The sequence below is a fragment of the Corylus avellana genome, chromosome ca1 (assembly GCF_901000735.1).
Source record: "Corylus avellana chromosome ca1, CavTom2PMs-1.0".
NCBI classification, from domain to species: Eukaryota; Viridiplantae; Streptophyta; class Magnoliopsida; order Fagales; family Betulaceae; genus Corylus; species Corylus avellana.
The window spans coordinates 25,636,840-25,653,302 of NC_081541.1; the positions used below are offsets into that span (position 1 = coordinate 25,636,840).

The following is a 16,463-nucleotide window of genomic DNA, read 5'->3' on the forward strand; positions in this document are numbered from 1 at the left end:
TCACTTTTTATATCACATCATTCACTTTTTATTATTATTGAAATAAAAAAAATACTACAAAACAAAACTTTTTTACTTTTCCATATCACTTTTTCACTTTTTTATACAAAACATTCTTACATTTTTTTTTTTTTTTTTTTTCACATCAATCTACATCAACTACAGTATCTAGGCCAACCTATTTACCAAACAACACCTAGTGTCATCCACAAGATGTCCATACTGGCTACCATTCTGAGTCATAGAATTTAAGGCATCCATCACAGTCAAGCCATCACCTTCCAAAAGGATGTTGTGCACACCAATGTATTTACTAAAGCTCACTGCAAAAAAAAAAATTGCTAATGTCTCTGCCATAGTGGGTTCAAGGTTACCCATCCTCGTTGAACTTCTAGCTGCAACCTACATTCCGAGTGCCATTTTGAGTCATAGAATTTAAGGCATCCATTAAAGTCAAGGCATCACCTTCCAGAAGGATGTTGTGCACGCCAACGTCTTTACTAAAATTCACTGAAAAAAAAAAAAAAAGTTGCTAATGTCTCTACCATAGTGGGTTCAAGGTTACCCATCCTTATTGAACTTCTAGCCGCAACCACCCTTCCGGCTATAGGAGATAGGAATTTTGTGAATATTTTGACCTGTTTATTTCATTGTTACAATTGGGTATATATACAGAATATTTGAGGTTACAAAATAGGAAAGGGAATACATAGTGAATGAGAGATTTCTTTTCTAGAATGTTCTGCCCGTTGCTTGTCTTGATTTGATTTTGGTTTTCTTGTCTGTTGTAGCCGTTGCTTGATTTGTGGCTGGCTTGTGGGTTGCCTTGTGTGCTGTAGCCGTTGCTTGATGTGTGGCTGGTGTGTGGGATTTATTTCCATATGGGTCTGGTTCTCTATTACGCCCCTCTCAAGCGAGACAAGTGGCATACTATGTTGAGCTTGGTGCACATGAGGGAAAAATGAGAGGATGCAGTGGGTTTGGTAAAGATGTAAGCTAAGTTATCTTTGCTTGAGATGAAGTGTACTGCTAGTGTTTTGGCGGCAACTTTATCACGAACAAAGTGAAAGTCAATTTCAATATGTTTGGTACGATCATGAAAGGCGGGATTGGCAGAGAGGTATTTGGCACCTATGTTGTCACACCAAAGGGTGGGGGGTGAAGGAAGAAAGATACCAAGATCGCGGAGCAGAGATTGAAGCCAAAGGAGTTCAGTTGCAGTGGTAGCAAGAGTGTGATATTCAGATTCAGTGCTGGAGCGGGCGACTGTGCGTTGTTTGCGAGAGGACCAAGAAATGAGATTAGGGCCAAGAAAGATACAAAAACTGCCGGTGGATTTGCAATCATCGAGGCAGCCAGCCCAGTCGGCGTCTGAATAGGCTTAGAGGGTGCGAGAGGGAGAGTGACGAAGGAGCAAGCCATAGGAGATGGTGGATTTAAGATACCGTAAGATGCACTTGACAGCCTGCAGGTGAAGGGAGGTTGGCCGATGCATGAATTGAGAAACTTTGTTAACGGCAAATGATATGTCGGGTCGAGTTAAGGATAAATACTGGAGGGCACCGACAAGGCTGCGATAGGGAGACGGATCAATGAGTGTATCTCCAGATAGTAGGGTGAGGGTGTGGGTTGTGGACATAGGAGTCTTGACAGGCTTGGCCTTGGACATGTTGCTCTTGCGGAGAAGGACAAGGATGTAGTGTTGTTGAGATAAAATAATTCCATTGGAGGTGGAGATGGCTTCCATGCCGAGAAAGTAGTTGAGAGGTCCAAGGTCCTTGATGGAAAAGTCATTGCGAAGGGATTGCAGGAGTGAGTCTGTCCCTTGAGGAAGGGAGCTGGTGATGAGGATGTCATCCACATAGATGAGGACATAAGTGATTTTCGGAGGGGTTCGACGGATGAATAGGGAAGAGTCAGAGTGGGAACCAACAAATCCAAGCTCCAAAAGATGATCACTGAGACGGGAGTACCAGGCACGAGGGGCTTGTTTAAAGCCGTAGAGTGCTTTATGGAGCTTGCAGACATGATGAGGAAACTAAGGGTGGATGAAGCCAGGAGGTTGGGCCATATACACATCCTCGGAGAGCCAGCCATGTAAGAAGGCATTGTGAACATCAATTTGACGGATGGGCCAGCCAGCAAATATGACAAGGGAGAGGACCAAGCGAATGGTTGTGTGTTTGACAACTGGACTGTAGGTCTCGCCAAAGTCAATGCCGGGTTGTTGGTGAAAACCCTTGGCAACGAGGCGTGCTTTGTGACGATCAATAGAGCCATCAGCTTTGCGTTTGAGATGGAAAACCCACTTGCAGCCAACAATGTTCATGTTGGAAGTTGGAGGAACGAGAGTCCAAGTGCCGTTGCTAAGGAGGGTATCAAACTCAATATTCATGGCGTCACGCCAAGCTGGGTGCTTGGAGGCAGTAATGTAGGAGGTAGGTTCAATGTCATCTGAGCCAGCGGTGGCAATGAGAGCTTTAGGGAGCGGGTAGCGAATGAGGCCGTCGGGAAGAGTCTTTGGTTTGAAGATGTTGTTCTTTGAGCGAGTCTGCATGCGATGTTGAGTAAGAGGCAACACAGGTGGGGCATCCGAAGGATCAGGTAAAACCTGCAAGAGAGAAGAAGTGGTGTTAGTAGGGTTCGATGCTAGAGGAGTGGGAGGGGTAGGCGGGGAGACAGGCAAGGAGGTTGGATCTTCGTGATTTGGTGAGAGTGGGTGACATGGGATGATGGGGGTGTGTGGAAGGAGGGGAGGGTAGATAGTAGTGTGTGAAGGAGGAGGAGACGTGTGTGGGGGAAGGGAGATGGAGGTGAAGGGAAAAGATGATTCATCAAAGATAACGTTGCGAGAAATATAAATGCGTCCAGTTGGTGGGTGGAGGCATTGATAGCCACGATGAGAGGGACTATAGCCGATAAAGATGCATGTGTCGGAGCGAAAATCAAGTTTATGCTTGTTATAGGGCCGAAGATGAGGCCAACAAGCACAACCGAATACTCGCATAAAGTTGTAATTAGGCCAAAGGTTGAATAATTTTTGAAAGGGGGATGTATTGTTAAGGACAGGTATAGGGAGGTGATTGGTAAGGTAACATGCTGTTTAAAAGGCCTCGGCTTAATAATTAAGTGGAGGTGAGCAATGGGCTAGAAGTGTGAGGCCCATTTCTACAATATGTCGGTGTTTACGTTCCACAGACCCATTTTGTTGGTGAGTGTGTGGGCACGTAATCCGATGATGAATGCCATGAGAGGGAAAAAGGTGACGTAATTTTTGAAATTCACCACCACCATCCGTTTGGATGGATTTGATTTTATGATCAAAAAGGCGTTCGACATAAGCCTGAAATTTGGGAAAAATAGAGAAAACATCAGATTTGCATGTAATTGGGAAAAACCAATGCAAGTAAATTTACTAAAATGATCAACAAATATCACATAATAGCGTGCACCATTATTGGATAAAAGAGGGGAAGGTCCCCAAACTTTAGAAAACACTAATTCAAGTGGGACACTTGATTTATTTTCAGATAAAGGAAATGGAAGCTGGTGACTTTTGCCGCGTTGGCATGCAGGGCAAACAGTGGGCTTCTTACTAGATGTAGTGGAAAGATTAAAATTAGAGATGACATGGCGAACAATGCGATCGGCAGGATGTCCAAGGCGGGCGTGCCAATTCACAAAGGTGGTACATTCACTGAGGAAGACACGTGGTGGTGCAGCTGATGGGGGGAACCAATGATATAAGCCATTTCTATTCGGACCGTGATGTAGTACTTTCCCGGACATGCGATCCTTAACAAAAAAATAAGAAGGGTGAAATTCCATAGAAACATTATTATCAGCAGTAAATTTTTGAACATAAAGTAAATTCTTAGTAATTTTAGGAACATGCAAAACATGACGTAAAATAAATTGAGGAGAAAGTTTAGAAATGCCAGTGTTTTTGATGGCCAAACGGGTTCCATTGTCCACTTGGATCTCATCAGGTCCATCATATGTTTCCGAGTGAAGGCTTAAGTTGTTAAGATCAGAGGTGACATGGTGGGTGGCACCAGTATCCGGGTGCCAATTTAGGTCCCTATGTATGCTGTCATATTTGGGCCAGTAGCTTGGTAGGCTTGATCAAAACGGTGGTAGCAATTTTGGGCTGAATGGCCCATTTTACCATAAACTTGGCATGTGGGTCTAGAGCCCATATGTGGGTTGGATCTGGGATGGCCCATGCAGGGAATATAATTTGAGGAGTGACCCATTCCTCCCTGACTTCTAGAAGCCGAAGCTTGTGCACGCCCCCTTGAACGAAACCCTTGGCTGGAGGAGCGTGGGAAGCGTCTGTGAGTGTCACGACCACACTGAGAATTGGAGCTCCGAGAAGCGATGTTGGCTGTGGGGAACAGGGAGTCAGTTTGATGGTGTTGAGCAAGACGAGTTTCATGGGCAAGAAGATGCCTAAACAGAGTATCCATGCAGAGGGGCTCTACATGCGTGGTGATTGAGATCACAAAGGGGTCGTATTCAGGACCCAGACCGCCGAGCAGAGAGGCTGTGAATTTAGAGTCATTGACTGGATGGCCGGCTGCGGCAAGGGTTGCGACAATTTGTTTGATTTTGTAGAAATAGTCGGAAACACTCAGGTTGCCCTTCTTGGCCGTGGTGAGTTGAAGACGAAGGTTCGACGTGCGAGCTTGTGACTCGGATGTAAAAGTCTGATCAAGTGTCTTCCACAATTCTTGGGCGGTTTTGCAACCAAGGACTTGAGGCAACATGTCATCAGATATGGATGACATGAGCATGCTGAGGATCAATTGATCCTGGCGAAGCCACCATAGAGTGTTTGGATTGGTGGAGACAGTGGGTGTGCCGTTTGGAGAGGTGGAGGTTTGTGGGCTTGGTGGAGTTTTGGTGCCATCAAGGAAACCATATAGGTCGTGACCTTTGAGGAAGGGCTCTACAAGGCCATGCCAGGTCAGGTAATTTCCTTTATTGAGTTTGGTAATATATTGGGCAAAACTTGAGAGTTGGGTGGTGGGAATGGGCTGCTGTGTTTGGGTGATATTGGGTGTGGTTGAAGTTGGGGTAAGATCGGGCGTGGTTGGGCTAGCTGTGGTAGATGAGGAGGCCATGGCTGCAAGGTGTTTGATAAAAGGTTTCAATGAAAAAAAAAAAGAATCAGCAGCAAGGAACGACGTGGGTCGCTTGTTTATGGCTCTGATACCATATAGGAGATAGGAATTTTGTGAATATTTTGAACTGTTTATTTCATTGTTACAATTGGGTATATATACAGAATATTTGAGGTTACAAAATAGGCAAGGGAATACACAGTGAATGAGAGATTTCTTTTCTAGAATGTTCTGCCCGTTGCTTGTCTTGATTTGATTTTGGTTTCCTTGTATGTTGTAGCCGTTGCTTGATTTGTGGCTGGCTTGTGGGTTGCCTTGTGTGCTGTAGCCATTGCTTGATGTGTGGCTGGTGTGTGGGATTTATTTCCATATGGGTCTAGTTCTCTATTATCGGTTGCCATTATAAGTCATATAATTTAAGGCATTCATTACAATCAAGGCATCACCTTCCAGAAGGATGTTGTGCACACCATCTTTACTGAAGCTCATTGCAAAAAAAAAAAAGCTCCTAATGTCTTTGCCATAGTGGGTTCAAGGTTACCCATCCTCGTTGAAATTCTAGCCTCAACCACCCTTCCGGCAGCATCCTTTATCACAATTCCAATTCCCATGTGCCTATTCTTTTTATCAATGGCAGCATCCCTGTTCACTTTATGCCAACCCACATGAGGTACTTCCCATCGTTGGTTTTGACATGCCCTAGTTACAAGAAAAGACCTAGTAGCTGGCATAGCCATTGTATGGAACTCCTCGGTCAAAATCTTGGCTCCTCACACCATATCATTGGGATGCAGAAACTTTCCCTCATGGATAAACTCATTTCGGCGAAACCATATCTTCCTTGCCAGCCCTACAAACTGATAGGTCCCAAGCAGAGAATAAAAACACAACTAATATTTAATATAATATAAAGATAATATACGTTACAAATCTCCACTTATGGCTGGAGTTTTACCACAATACAAATACATAAACAAGATAATACGTTCTGATACCCTAGTGGGTCCCAGTCAGAACAAGATAAACAAGATAATACTCCACTTAGGGTGGGAGTTGAACCACAACAGAATTATGCCTCTACACAAATCATCATTCTCGTAACATAATACAAAGACCTTTAAATACTCTATTACTAGTAGTTACCTAACCACTACCACTTCTCTCACACTATCTCACACTACAACATATAACTGCCCATACTAAATAACCTCCTAGTAAATAAACTTCCCACTAATTCCTCTTATAAGATAAGACTAAAACTAACCCCATTACCCAAGCCACGTTGCACATCATGGCCCATGGCAAAAACCACTACTGCCCATGATCTTCAATGTTGGTTCTCCTTATCCATCTCCATGCATGACCAAATAATGTGGGTTCGGCTGATGTGTATGATGAGTCCTACGTGAAATCCTATCATTCACCCCCCCTTAAGAGAACCTTGTCCTCAAGGTGGAATGTGTGAAATTGACGTTGACGATTTGTAATTGCCCTCCAGTGAGATGTTGATAACATGGGAAATCCATCTTAAGGTGCTTCAATGGGGGTGTTGCCTGCTGTGACTTGTCTCCGGTTGGGGAGCCATGAGATATTGTTGATCTTTTTTCCTTTGTGTTGTTGGTGCTCTTCTAGGAGAATTGGTTAACTCCAACCAGTAAATTGAACAGAAATATGTAGATAAGTGATAGATAATGAACTCCACTTAAGGGTTGGAGACAAACCACAAAGACACAAGTTAGATTACAATTCAATACCCCCAACCAATCTCTAGACTCTTGGTTTATATTAGGCTTACAACCCACTACTCACAACACATTTAGTAACCACCCACGATACCCACTAGCCCATAACACATAACTACCCACTAACATAACATAACAGTTGAATACTAACTACCCATGTAGCACTAACATAAACAAGCACTACAAAAAAACCATTTTTTTCTTACTGGCGTTTTCTGACGTGGCGTTTCTGACGCGTGTTGATTGTCAGAAGCACATGTGACAGGAAGAAAAATTTTCTGACGTGCCAGTGGGTAGAATGTCAGAATTTTCTGATGTTCTACTGTCTCACACATCAGAAAATTTTCTAACGTGGCATCTCTGCCACGTTAAAAAATTTTCTAACGTGATAGTTCTGACGTGCGTCAGAATAATAAAAAATTAAAAAATTAATTAATTAATTAAAATTTTTTTTCTGGAATTGTTTTTTTGAATTAAAAATTTATTAATTTTAATTTTTTTTTTTTGAAATTCCTCTGCACGGCAGCTCCCTCACGCTGCCGTGCAAATCTGTGTTTCTCAACACAGCTACACCATGGTGCAGATCTGCACCGGTGCAGAGATGGTGCACGTATATGCTCTTGTTCTTCCTCGATCTTCTTCTTCTTCTTCTTCTCCTTTTTTTTTTTTTTTTTTTCTTCTTCTTCTCTTCTCCCTTTCTTTTTCTTCTGCAGCTTCTCTTCTCTCTTTCTTTTTCTTCTGCAGCTTCTCTTCTTCCTCTCTTCTCCCTTTCTTTTTCTTCTTCTCTTCTCCTTTTCTTTTTGTTCTCCTTCTTCTGCCTAATTTCTTCGATCTGCCGTGGAGAGAAGGGAAAGGAGAGAGAGAGAGTGTTGGAAAAATAAATGAGGAGGGAAGAATAAAAAGAGGAAAAAAGTGGAGGGAAAATAAGAAGAGAGAAAAATTTTAAAATTTCGGACTTTTTTTTTTTTTTTTTTTTTTTCTTGACACACTAAATTTTCTAACGCACCAGATTGGTGCGTCAGAAAATGATGACATGGCAAAACTTATGTACTGTTTACCACGTCAGAAAATAGCAATTTTTTTGTAGTGAAGGATAATAACTACCCACTAAGCTACTACCCCCCACTTCCTTGATGCATGCCCTTCTAGGAATTACTCCATGATTTTCACTATCATTTGCCTCCCCTTGAAGAGGAACCTTGTCCGCAAGGTTGTTGGTTGAAAAACTGTTGTTGTTAGTTCAATGAGATGAGCGGCTCTTCCTCTTTATACCTTTTTTGCCTCTCACCGTTTCTGCATCACTTTCTTCGAAATTATCATGCATCTCGTTCTTTGTACGAGCTTCAATGAAAAGCACTTGGGATTTTTGGCACCGGTGTCCCGGCGTAAACCTCTCATTACACCCGAAACACAAGCCTTTCTCTCTTCGTTTCTGCATCTCTTCCCATGAGAGCTTCTTAGCATCTCCATAGGAATACGTCCGTGCAGTAGGTGTGTTGGACGTCGGTTGTTGCATGGTGTTAGCTTGTTGTTGCTTCGTCCCTTCATCTCGTAAAGTCCTCCGGTCTTTAGAGAGATTATCATCTTTCATCCGTGCTAGCTCAATGGCATCACGAAGGGTCTTCGGCTTGAACATTCTAAGGGTAGACACAATTTCTTGTTTTAACCCTCCAAGGAATGTTCCCACGAGTGCCTTTTGAGGCCATCCATCCACTCGGTTTGCCAAACGCTCAAATTTTTGTTGATACTCTCGCAACGTCCCATCTTGTTGTATCCTTGAGAGTGCCTCATCATAATCCTCGACTTCGGTAGGACCGAATCGGATCAATAGCTCTCTTTCAAACACCTCCCATGTAATGGGCAACCGTTCCTCCTTATACACTTTTTTCATCCATTGCCACCATTGATTGGCTTCACTTTCTAAATGAAAGGCAGCCAACGACACCCTTTGATCCTCCGATGTCTGTTTGTAGTCAAAATATTGAACTACCCGGTCCAACCAAACTGTGGGATCATCTCTCGAATAACGGGGAAAATCCAGCTTAGCAAAACCACCTGACCCCTTGGATCCATTCGAATGTCCGGAGGAATTTTCCCCAGCCAATTGAAATGGCCCCTTCTCCTTTGTTGCAGACGACTCGCCCCTCTCGAGAGAATTGGAGAATAATTCTCTAAGCTCACGAAAATTGGACTGTGACTCTGCACTCATCTTTTGCATTCCTTCTTTTAGCTCTTGCATTTCCAACTCCAATTTCTCGAGACGATCCTTGTTGGTAGCCATGCTTTGATACCAAGTTGATAGGAACCCACGATAAATTGAACAGAAATATGTAGATAAGTGATAGATAATGAACTCCACTTAAGGGTTGGAGACAAACCACAAAGACACAAGTCAGATTACAATTCAATACCCCCAACCAATCTCTAGACTCTTGGTTTATATTAGGCTTACAACCCACTACTCATAACACATTTAGTAACCACCCATGATACCCACTAGCCCATAACACATAACTACCCATTAACATAACATAACAGCTGAATACTAACTACCCATGTAGCACTAACATAAACAAGGATAATAACTACCCACTAAGCTACTACCCCCCACTTCCTTGATGCATGCCCTTCTAGGAATTACTCCATGATTTTCACTATCACAAACAGCCTGAAATCCTCCTTATCACAACCATGAAAAAGATATGAAGCTACCTTCAAGAAATTTGGGCTGCTAGGTACAAATTCTGGAATTTCCTAGCACTGACACCCTATACGTCCATAGATGATGGACATTCCCAAAGAATAGGAAAGGTGGTTTCCACTTCTAAACCACATATTGGACAACTAGGATCTTGGACAATCTTTATACACAGAAGTTCTCGTTAGTAGGCAATAAATTATGACATGCAAGGCACAAGAAATGTTTTTCAGCATTAAGAATATGCAATTTCCACAAGTCCCACCAAAAGGATTATCCCCCACCCATGAGGAGCTTTCAGCTTTGTAACAAACCTCCAATTCTTTGACTAAATAGTATGCACTCCGGACTAAAAAATCCCTTTTGGTTGTACCCCTCCATATTCGCACATCTTGCTGGTTTGTGTTATTAACTGGTATAGATTTAATAACCTAAGCCTCTGTCGGACTGAAGATAGCCTCAATAAGCGCATGGTTCCACCAATGTGTATCTTTATCAATCAACTCATTAACATGCACATCAGCTACTAGGAGTTTTGTCCGTAACTGGACTGTAAACGTACTAGGGATCGGTAACCATTTGTCCCCCCATATTTTGACTTTGAATTCATTCCCAATTCTCCACAATAACCCCTCGTGAATTAGGTTTTTTGCACCATGGATACTTCGCCAAGCAAAAGATGACTTGGAACCCAATTGTACATCCAGAAAAAAGCATCCCTGATAATATTTTGCCTTCATAATTTTTGATGTTAAGCTATTTGTTGACTGCCATAATCTGCAACATTGTTTTGTTAGAAGAGCCTTATTAAAACAAGTCATATCTCTGAATCTCATAACAACTCTGGACTTAGGTACACACATCCTCTCCCAGCCCATCCAATCGATACGCTTCTTATGTGCTTTGTTACCCCACTAAAATTTTTGCATAAGGGAGTTAATATTTGAGCAAAGTGTTTTTGAAAGTAAGAAAACACTCATATTATATGTAGGGATCGCTTGGATTATTGCCTTTAGTAAAATTTATTCTCCTGTTTGAGAGAGAAACTTCTCCAATTTTGCAATCTCTTCCAGACTCGGTCCTGAATACTCTTGAAGGTTGTAGTTCTAAACTTTCCTACAAGTGCATGCAAACCCAGATATGTACCGTTGTGTGGATGGGATCCCTAACACCTCCAAGATTTTCTCCTTTGCCACCTGGGTTGTATTTCAACTGAAAAAAAAAAATAGACCTTTTTCTTTATTCAATTTATGTCTAGATGCTTTCTCATAAGTGCTCAAAAGTTGTCAAACGATGCCAATGGCTGAGATTTGCCCTGCAAAATAACAAGCTATCATTAGCAAAAAAGAGATGATTTAATCAAGGCCCTTTTTTCGACATCGGGACCCTTAACAGGGTGCCTTTGCATTCAGTCCAGGACAACATGGAACTAAGGGCTTCCGCACAAATATGGAACATATATGGTGAGATAGAATCACCTTGTCGTATTCCTTAAGTGGAGAAGATTTGTCCCGTAGGACAACCATTAATAAAAACAACATAGTTAGCAGTGCTAACGCACATCATGATGAGGTTTATCCACCTAGGAGCGAAACCCATCTATTGCATTACAGCATCCAAAAAATATCACTCCACTCTATAATAAACTTTACTCATATCCAATTTAATGGCCATGAAACCTTCCTTACCCCACATGCGGGAATGCATGGTATGTATGGTCTCGTAAGCAACCAGAATATTATTAGTAATAAGTTGCCCCAGGATGAACGCACTTTGATTTGAGGAAATAATAGATGGTAGCACTACCTTTAATCTATTGGTAAGAACTTATGAAATAATCTTGTAAATGACATTACAAAGGCTGATCGGTCGAAATTCAGTGACATAAACAGGATTTTTAACCTTATGAATGAGAGCTAAGAATTCAATTATGTCAACAACACACCAGAATTTAGAGAGAAAATGACAACTTTACAAACCTCCTCTCCCACGGTTGCCCAGTTTTTCTAATAAAAGCAAGAAGTGAATCCATGTGGACCTAGAGCTTTCAACAACGCCATTTGACTGAGGGCAGCACTAACTTCATCCACAGTAAACTCTTTCAAGAGGTGTGATTTCATTTAAGGTATGACCATCAATAGCTCTCAAACAACATTGCATATCCCTTACAGCTTCTGTTTTGAATAGGTTGTTGAAATAGGTAGTAAATGTTGTCCTAATACCCTCTTCAGTCTCCCATGTCTAGCCACGTTCATCTTCAATCATGGTGATCCGATTGTTACGTCTCTTCTGGTTGGCACAAGCATGAAAATATTTAGTATTCCTATCTCCATGTGTGACGACCCGCTTGATAAAAACATGACTAAATTTTTTTTTCTTTTAAAAACTGATAACCCACAACAAAGCGGATTGTCACAGTGGTATGACGATACCGCAATATGCCGTGAACCCATGCATTAACCTGATTGACAATATCATATGCCACACAGAGCTACATGCATCATCAATGATTCATCAGAGTTCGTATTTTTGCAGTGGAATATAAATAACATTAGACCTACGTAACACATTCCAGCTGACAAATACATTTATGTTACTAAAGTTTTACATACAAAAGAATGGCTATACAAAAGTATCACATGCGACACGAGCCATATACAAAAATCAATGTCTAAGCATATACATGAATGCTTATGCAAAAGAGGACTATCTACTAGTCCGACAAAATAAGCATCCGACGCATCTATGCCTCAAACATCGTAGTAACCCAAATACATAGCCACTGGGTCATCATCAAAAGTCCTTGCACCTGCACCACCCATGATGCGGGCGGATTTATGAGCCCGCCGTCTCCATAAAAATAGAGACGCTCAGTAGCATAGAACTCACTAGGCTTTCCCCAAATAACCATCATTTGAAAACATACTAAATCAGGTGTGAGAGTATACGTAAGCCCGATCTTCCGCTCTCGGAACATGCGCATACTAACCCATCTAACTTTATACATGCTTACATATTATATATCTATAGCTTAGTTACTCCTATAGACGTGCATTCACTATTTTGGGTGAACACAATTCCATAAGCATCGTTAATCAATAAAACATATTGAAAGTCATCATATATCATCTTATGCAACCATTCATATCAATATACACTACGCGCAATTGCATCTCTTGCGCATAGGCATACAGATACGCCTAATATAAAAATCATCATATGCAACCATTCATATCAATATACGTTATGCACAGTTGCATCTCCTGCACATAGGCATAAGGATACGCCTAGTAAGAGCTCATATAAAACCAATCATCATTATCATAAAATCATATGGTATGCATGCTCATACAGCATCATCTTCTTCATATCATCCATACATATACATATATAACATCATTTCCTTCATATCATTTGCCATGCATATATACATAATATAACGCCATCTCCTTCATATCATCCACTATACATATATACATAACATAACATTATCTCCTTCATATCGCCCACCATGCATAATACATATATATCATCATCTCCTTCATATCATCCATGCTCATGCTCAAACCATAAATGCTCATATGCTATTTATAAATCATTTCATAGAATCATACTCATGACAAAATCATCATTTTATCTTATAAACTCATAAAAGCTCATAGAAACCTTTCATCAAATATTTCATGAAACATCATTAAATTGACAAAGTATCACAAAACATATTTTAAACCTTAAAACATAGTATCTTTTGCCAAGTAAGTAAAATACTTACAATGATCCGCTTGGGTTCTCTTAGTAACCTTGACCCACTTGCGAGTACCTATGTATTTACATGATAAACACATAGTTAAACTCTTTTATAGGCTCTAACAACTCAAACTTCACCAAGATACTTGAATCCCACAAGCATCTCTCTCTACAAGGGAATCCATGAAAATCTAAGATTAATTAACACCTTAAATATAATTAATCCATTTAAATAGCATTCCTAGTGCCCCTATACCAAAAGCCCTAAATTTAATTCAAACTATGAAATTAGGACTTACACCCATACTTCAGCCATTGGCAAAATTGAAGTTTTATTCCATTAATTTAACAACCCAATACTTAAATAATGAGTAGCAATTCACTCTACACAAAAGCCCTAAGCCAATTTTAGGAATTTAGCCATACACCCAAAAATTGACCTAATTTAGAGAAAAATTAGGGCTTACAAAATTACCTCAATCTAATCAGTAAAATGGAAGCTCTAATGTTTATAAACATTACCCCACACTCAATGATGATGAGAAAGTTGATTTGGAACAAACCCAAGCAAAACCTAGAGTATACATGAAAGAGAGTGATGATTAAAATTAGGAAAAATCCACTTAGTTACTGCTCTGTACAGCTCCTGTTGAATAAGATTTTGAGTTCACAAACCCATAAAAATTAACTACAAGTTCATGTGGAAGGAAAGGAAAACTTTTGAGAAATAGAAGACTTACGGTGCTAATCCATCTCTTATATTACCATGAGCAAATTTCAGTTCACAATCCAAACCATAGCTCTCACTTGATGCTGAAAGAAAAGGGGAAAGGGGTGCAAGGTTCAAGTTCCAGCCACGGAGAAAGAAGAAAATAAGAGAGAGATGGAGAAAGTAGAAGATTGTTTGATGGGCTGTTTTTCTCCTTAAGTAACCCACCCCACTTCCCCCCATCCGTCCCTCCCCCCCCATTTTTGGAAAAAGCTTTGGAAGCTAAATCTCAGTGATAGACTAAAGATGTTCCTTTGGAAGATTGCTTGGAACATCATTCCAACCAAAGAAAGGCTCATTGAGATTTTTTATATCTCTCATTCTGATATTTTTTGTCCCCTCTGCAAAACTGATATAGATTCTTTTGGGCATCTTTTCTTTCGGTGCAGTTTTGCAAGGATCATTTAGAGGGACTCTTTCTGGCCTCTTGATTCTTTGGTCTGGGCTAACTTAAATATGTCTAAATGGTTAAACTGTATTATCAATCCTTGTTTTGGTCTGAGCATCCTTAAAAAAGATGCTCATTTATTTCAAATATTTGCTTCTGTTTTTTGTGATCTAATGCGGTTCAGCAGAAACACGGCAGTTCATAATGGCGTAATCCTAGATGCAAAGTCCCTCTCTTGCTTTGTCAAAAAAGTTTCTTTGGATCATTTTGAGGCTTGGAAAAGGAGTTTCCCAGCTGAACTTTGGTCCCCTCCGGAGCCTAATACTTTCAAGATAAATTTTGATACAACAATTCGTGAGTCATTCTCTACTCAAAGTGCTATTTGCAGGGACTCAAATGGGAGAATTATAAAGGCTATTTCTCAAATCAGCCCCTTATGTGACCCAACGTATGGGGAAGCTTTGGCAGCTTCTTTTGCAATTTCTATGGCTACATCTCTGAAGCTCTTAGTGTTCTCTTTGGAAGGTGACTCGCAGGTGGTTATTACAGCTCTTCTCCACCTTCCATAGTCCCAGATTGGAAAATTGCGAATGTCATCTCGGACTCCATTTCCTTCATTCCTTCCTCCTCTTCCTGGAAGGCAAGAAAAATTAACAGAAGTGCAAACTTCTGTGCCCACGATGTGGCTTATTGGGCTGCAGCAAGAGTTTTCTCCGGCTGCATTCCCACTTACCTAACCCATCTTCCCTCTTTCCCCATTTGTAGTGGAAAAGATCCACCCCCCTTTTAGCTTTATGTTTTGCTCTTGTTTCTTTGTTTCTTGTAGTTTTCTTACAAAAAAAGAAAAAAAGAAAAAAAAGAAAGATACTTGTATGTGGAATAAATGGGACCACAAGGTGTGGCTCACGTGAGCCAAGTGAGTAGGTAATGAATTGTGTTGGAATTCCAAGAATACCCTTCTACTATAAAAGAACCTTGGAGAAAATGGGTCCTCAAATAGAAATTGACACTTAAGCTAAGCATGAGTAGTTTAATCTCTCATTTTCTTTTGGGCTTACATTAAGACCCATAATTATTTATTTAATCACAATAAACCTATTAATAAATTTATAGGACATTACATCCCTCCCTCCTAATAAAAATTTCATCATCGAAATTTAGATCATACTTGACTAACATGCTTACAACCAAGGCATTGCTTCAACTTCATTAATGTTCATTTATATAGTATTGTAAACATGTACATACCTAGGTTCACTCGAACAAATGAGGATATCACTTGTGCAAGTCCCGCTCGAGCTCCCACGAAGCTTCCTCAACATTATGGTTTCGCCACAACACCTTCACCAATGGTATAGTCTTGTTTCTCAATTGTTGCACCTTGTGGTCAAGAATTCGAACCGGAACCTCTTCATAAGTCAAATCTGGTTGAATGTCAAGTGGCTTATAGCTAATTACATACAATAGGTCTTGTATACATTTCCGCAACTGAGATACATGAAACACATCATGTATTCCGGTCATGCTAGATGGCAATTCAACTCTGTATGCCACGGGGCCAACGATACCTGTCACTTGGAATGGCCCAACATACCTTGGGCGAAGCTTCCCTTTTTTGCAAAATTGTACAACACCCTTCAACGGCAACACCTTGATATACACATGGTCACCAACCTAAAACTCGAGCTTGCGACGATGCTTGTCTGCATAACTCTTTTGCCTTCTTTGAGAGGTGAGCATTCTCTTCCGGATTAGTGCAATTTTATCATTTGAGTCTTATATCATTTCTGGACCCAAAAGTTGTCTTTCACCAACTTCATCACAATACAAAGGCGATATACATTTACGCCCATACAATGCTTCATACGACGCCATACCAATAGTCACTTGAAAACTGTTATTGTAAGCGAACTCAACTAGTGGTATGTATCTTATCCAATTGCCCTTGAAATCGAGCACGCATATCCTCAACATATCTTCAAGGGTTTGAATA

The 16,463-nt window shown here is 40.7% G+C and overlaps 1 protein-coding gene across 1 annotated transcript; it reads left to right on the plus strand.

The window, feature by feature from the left end:
* The first annotated feature begins 14,643 nt into the window (after positions 1-14,643).
* Positions 14,644-15,039, plus strand: LOC132168119 (uncharacterized). The gene has a single exon (XM_059579210.1). The coding sequence runs from the start codon at positions 14,644-14,646 to the stop codon at positions 15,037-15,039; it is 396 nt and encodes a 131-aa protein (XP_059435193.1).
* The last annotated feature ends 1,424 nt before the right edge of the window (positions 15,040-16,463 follow it).

Coding starts and splice junctions, on each gene's coding strand:
- LOC132168119 (XM_059579210.1), top strand. CDS start 14,644: ATGCGGTTCAGCAGAAACACGGCAGTTCATAATGGCGTAATCCTAGAT.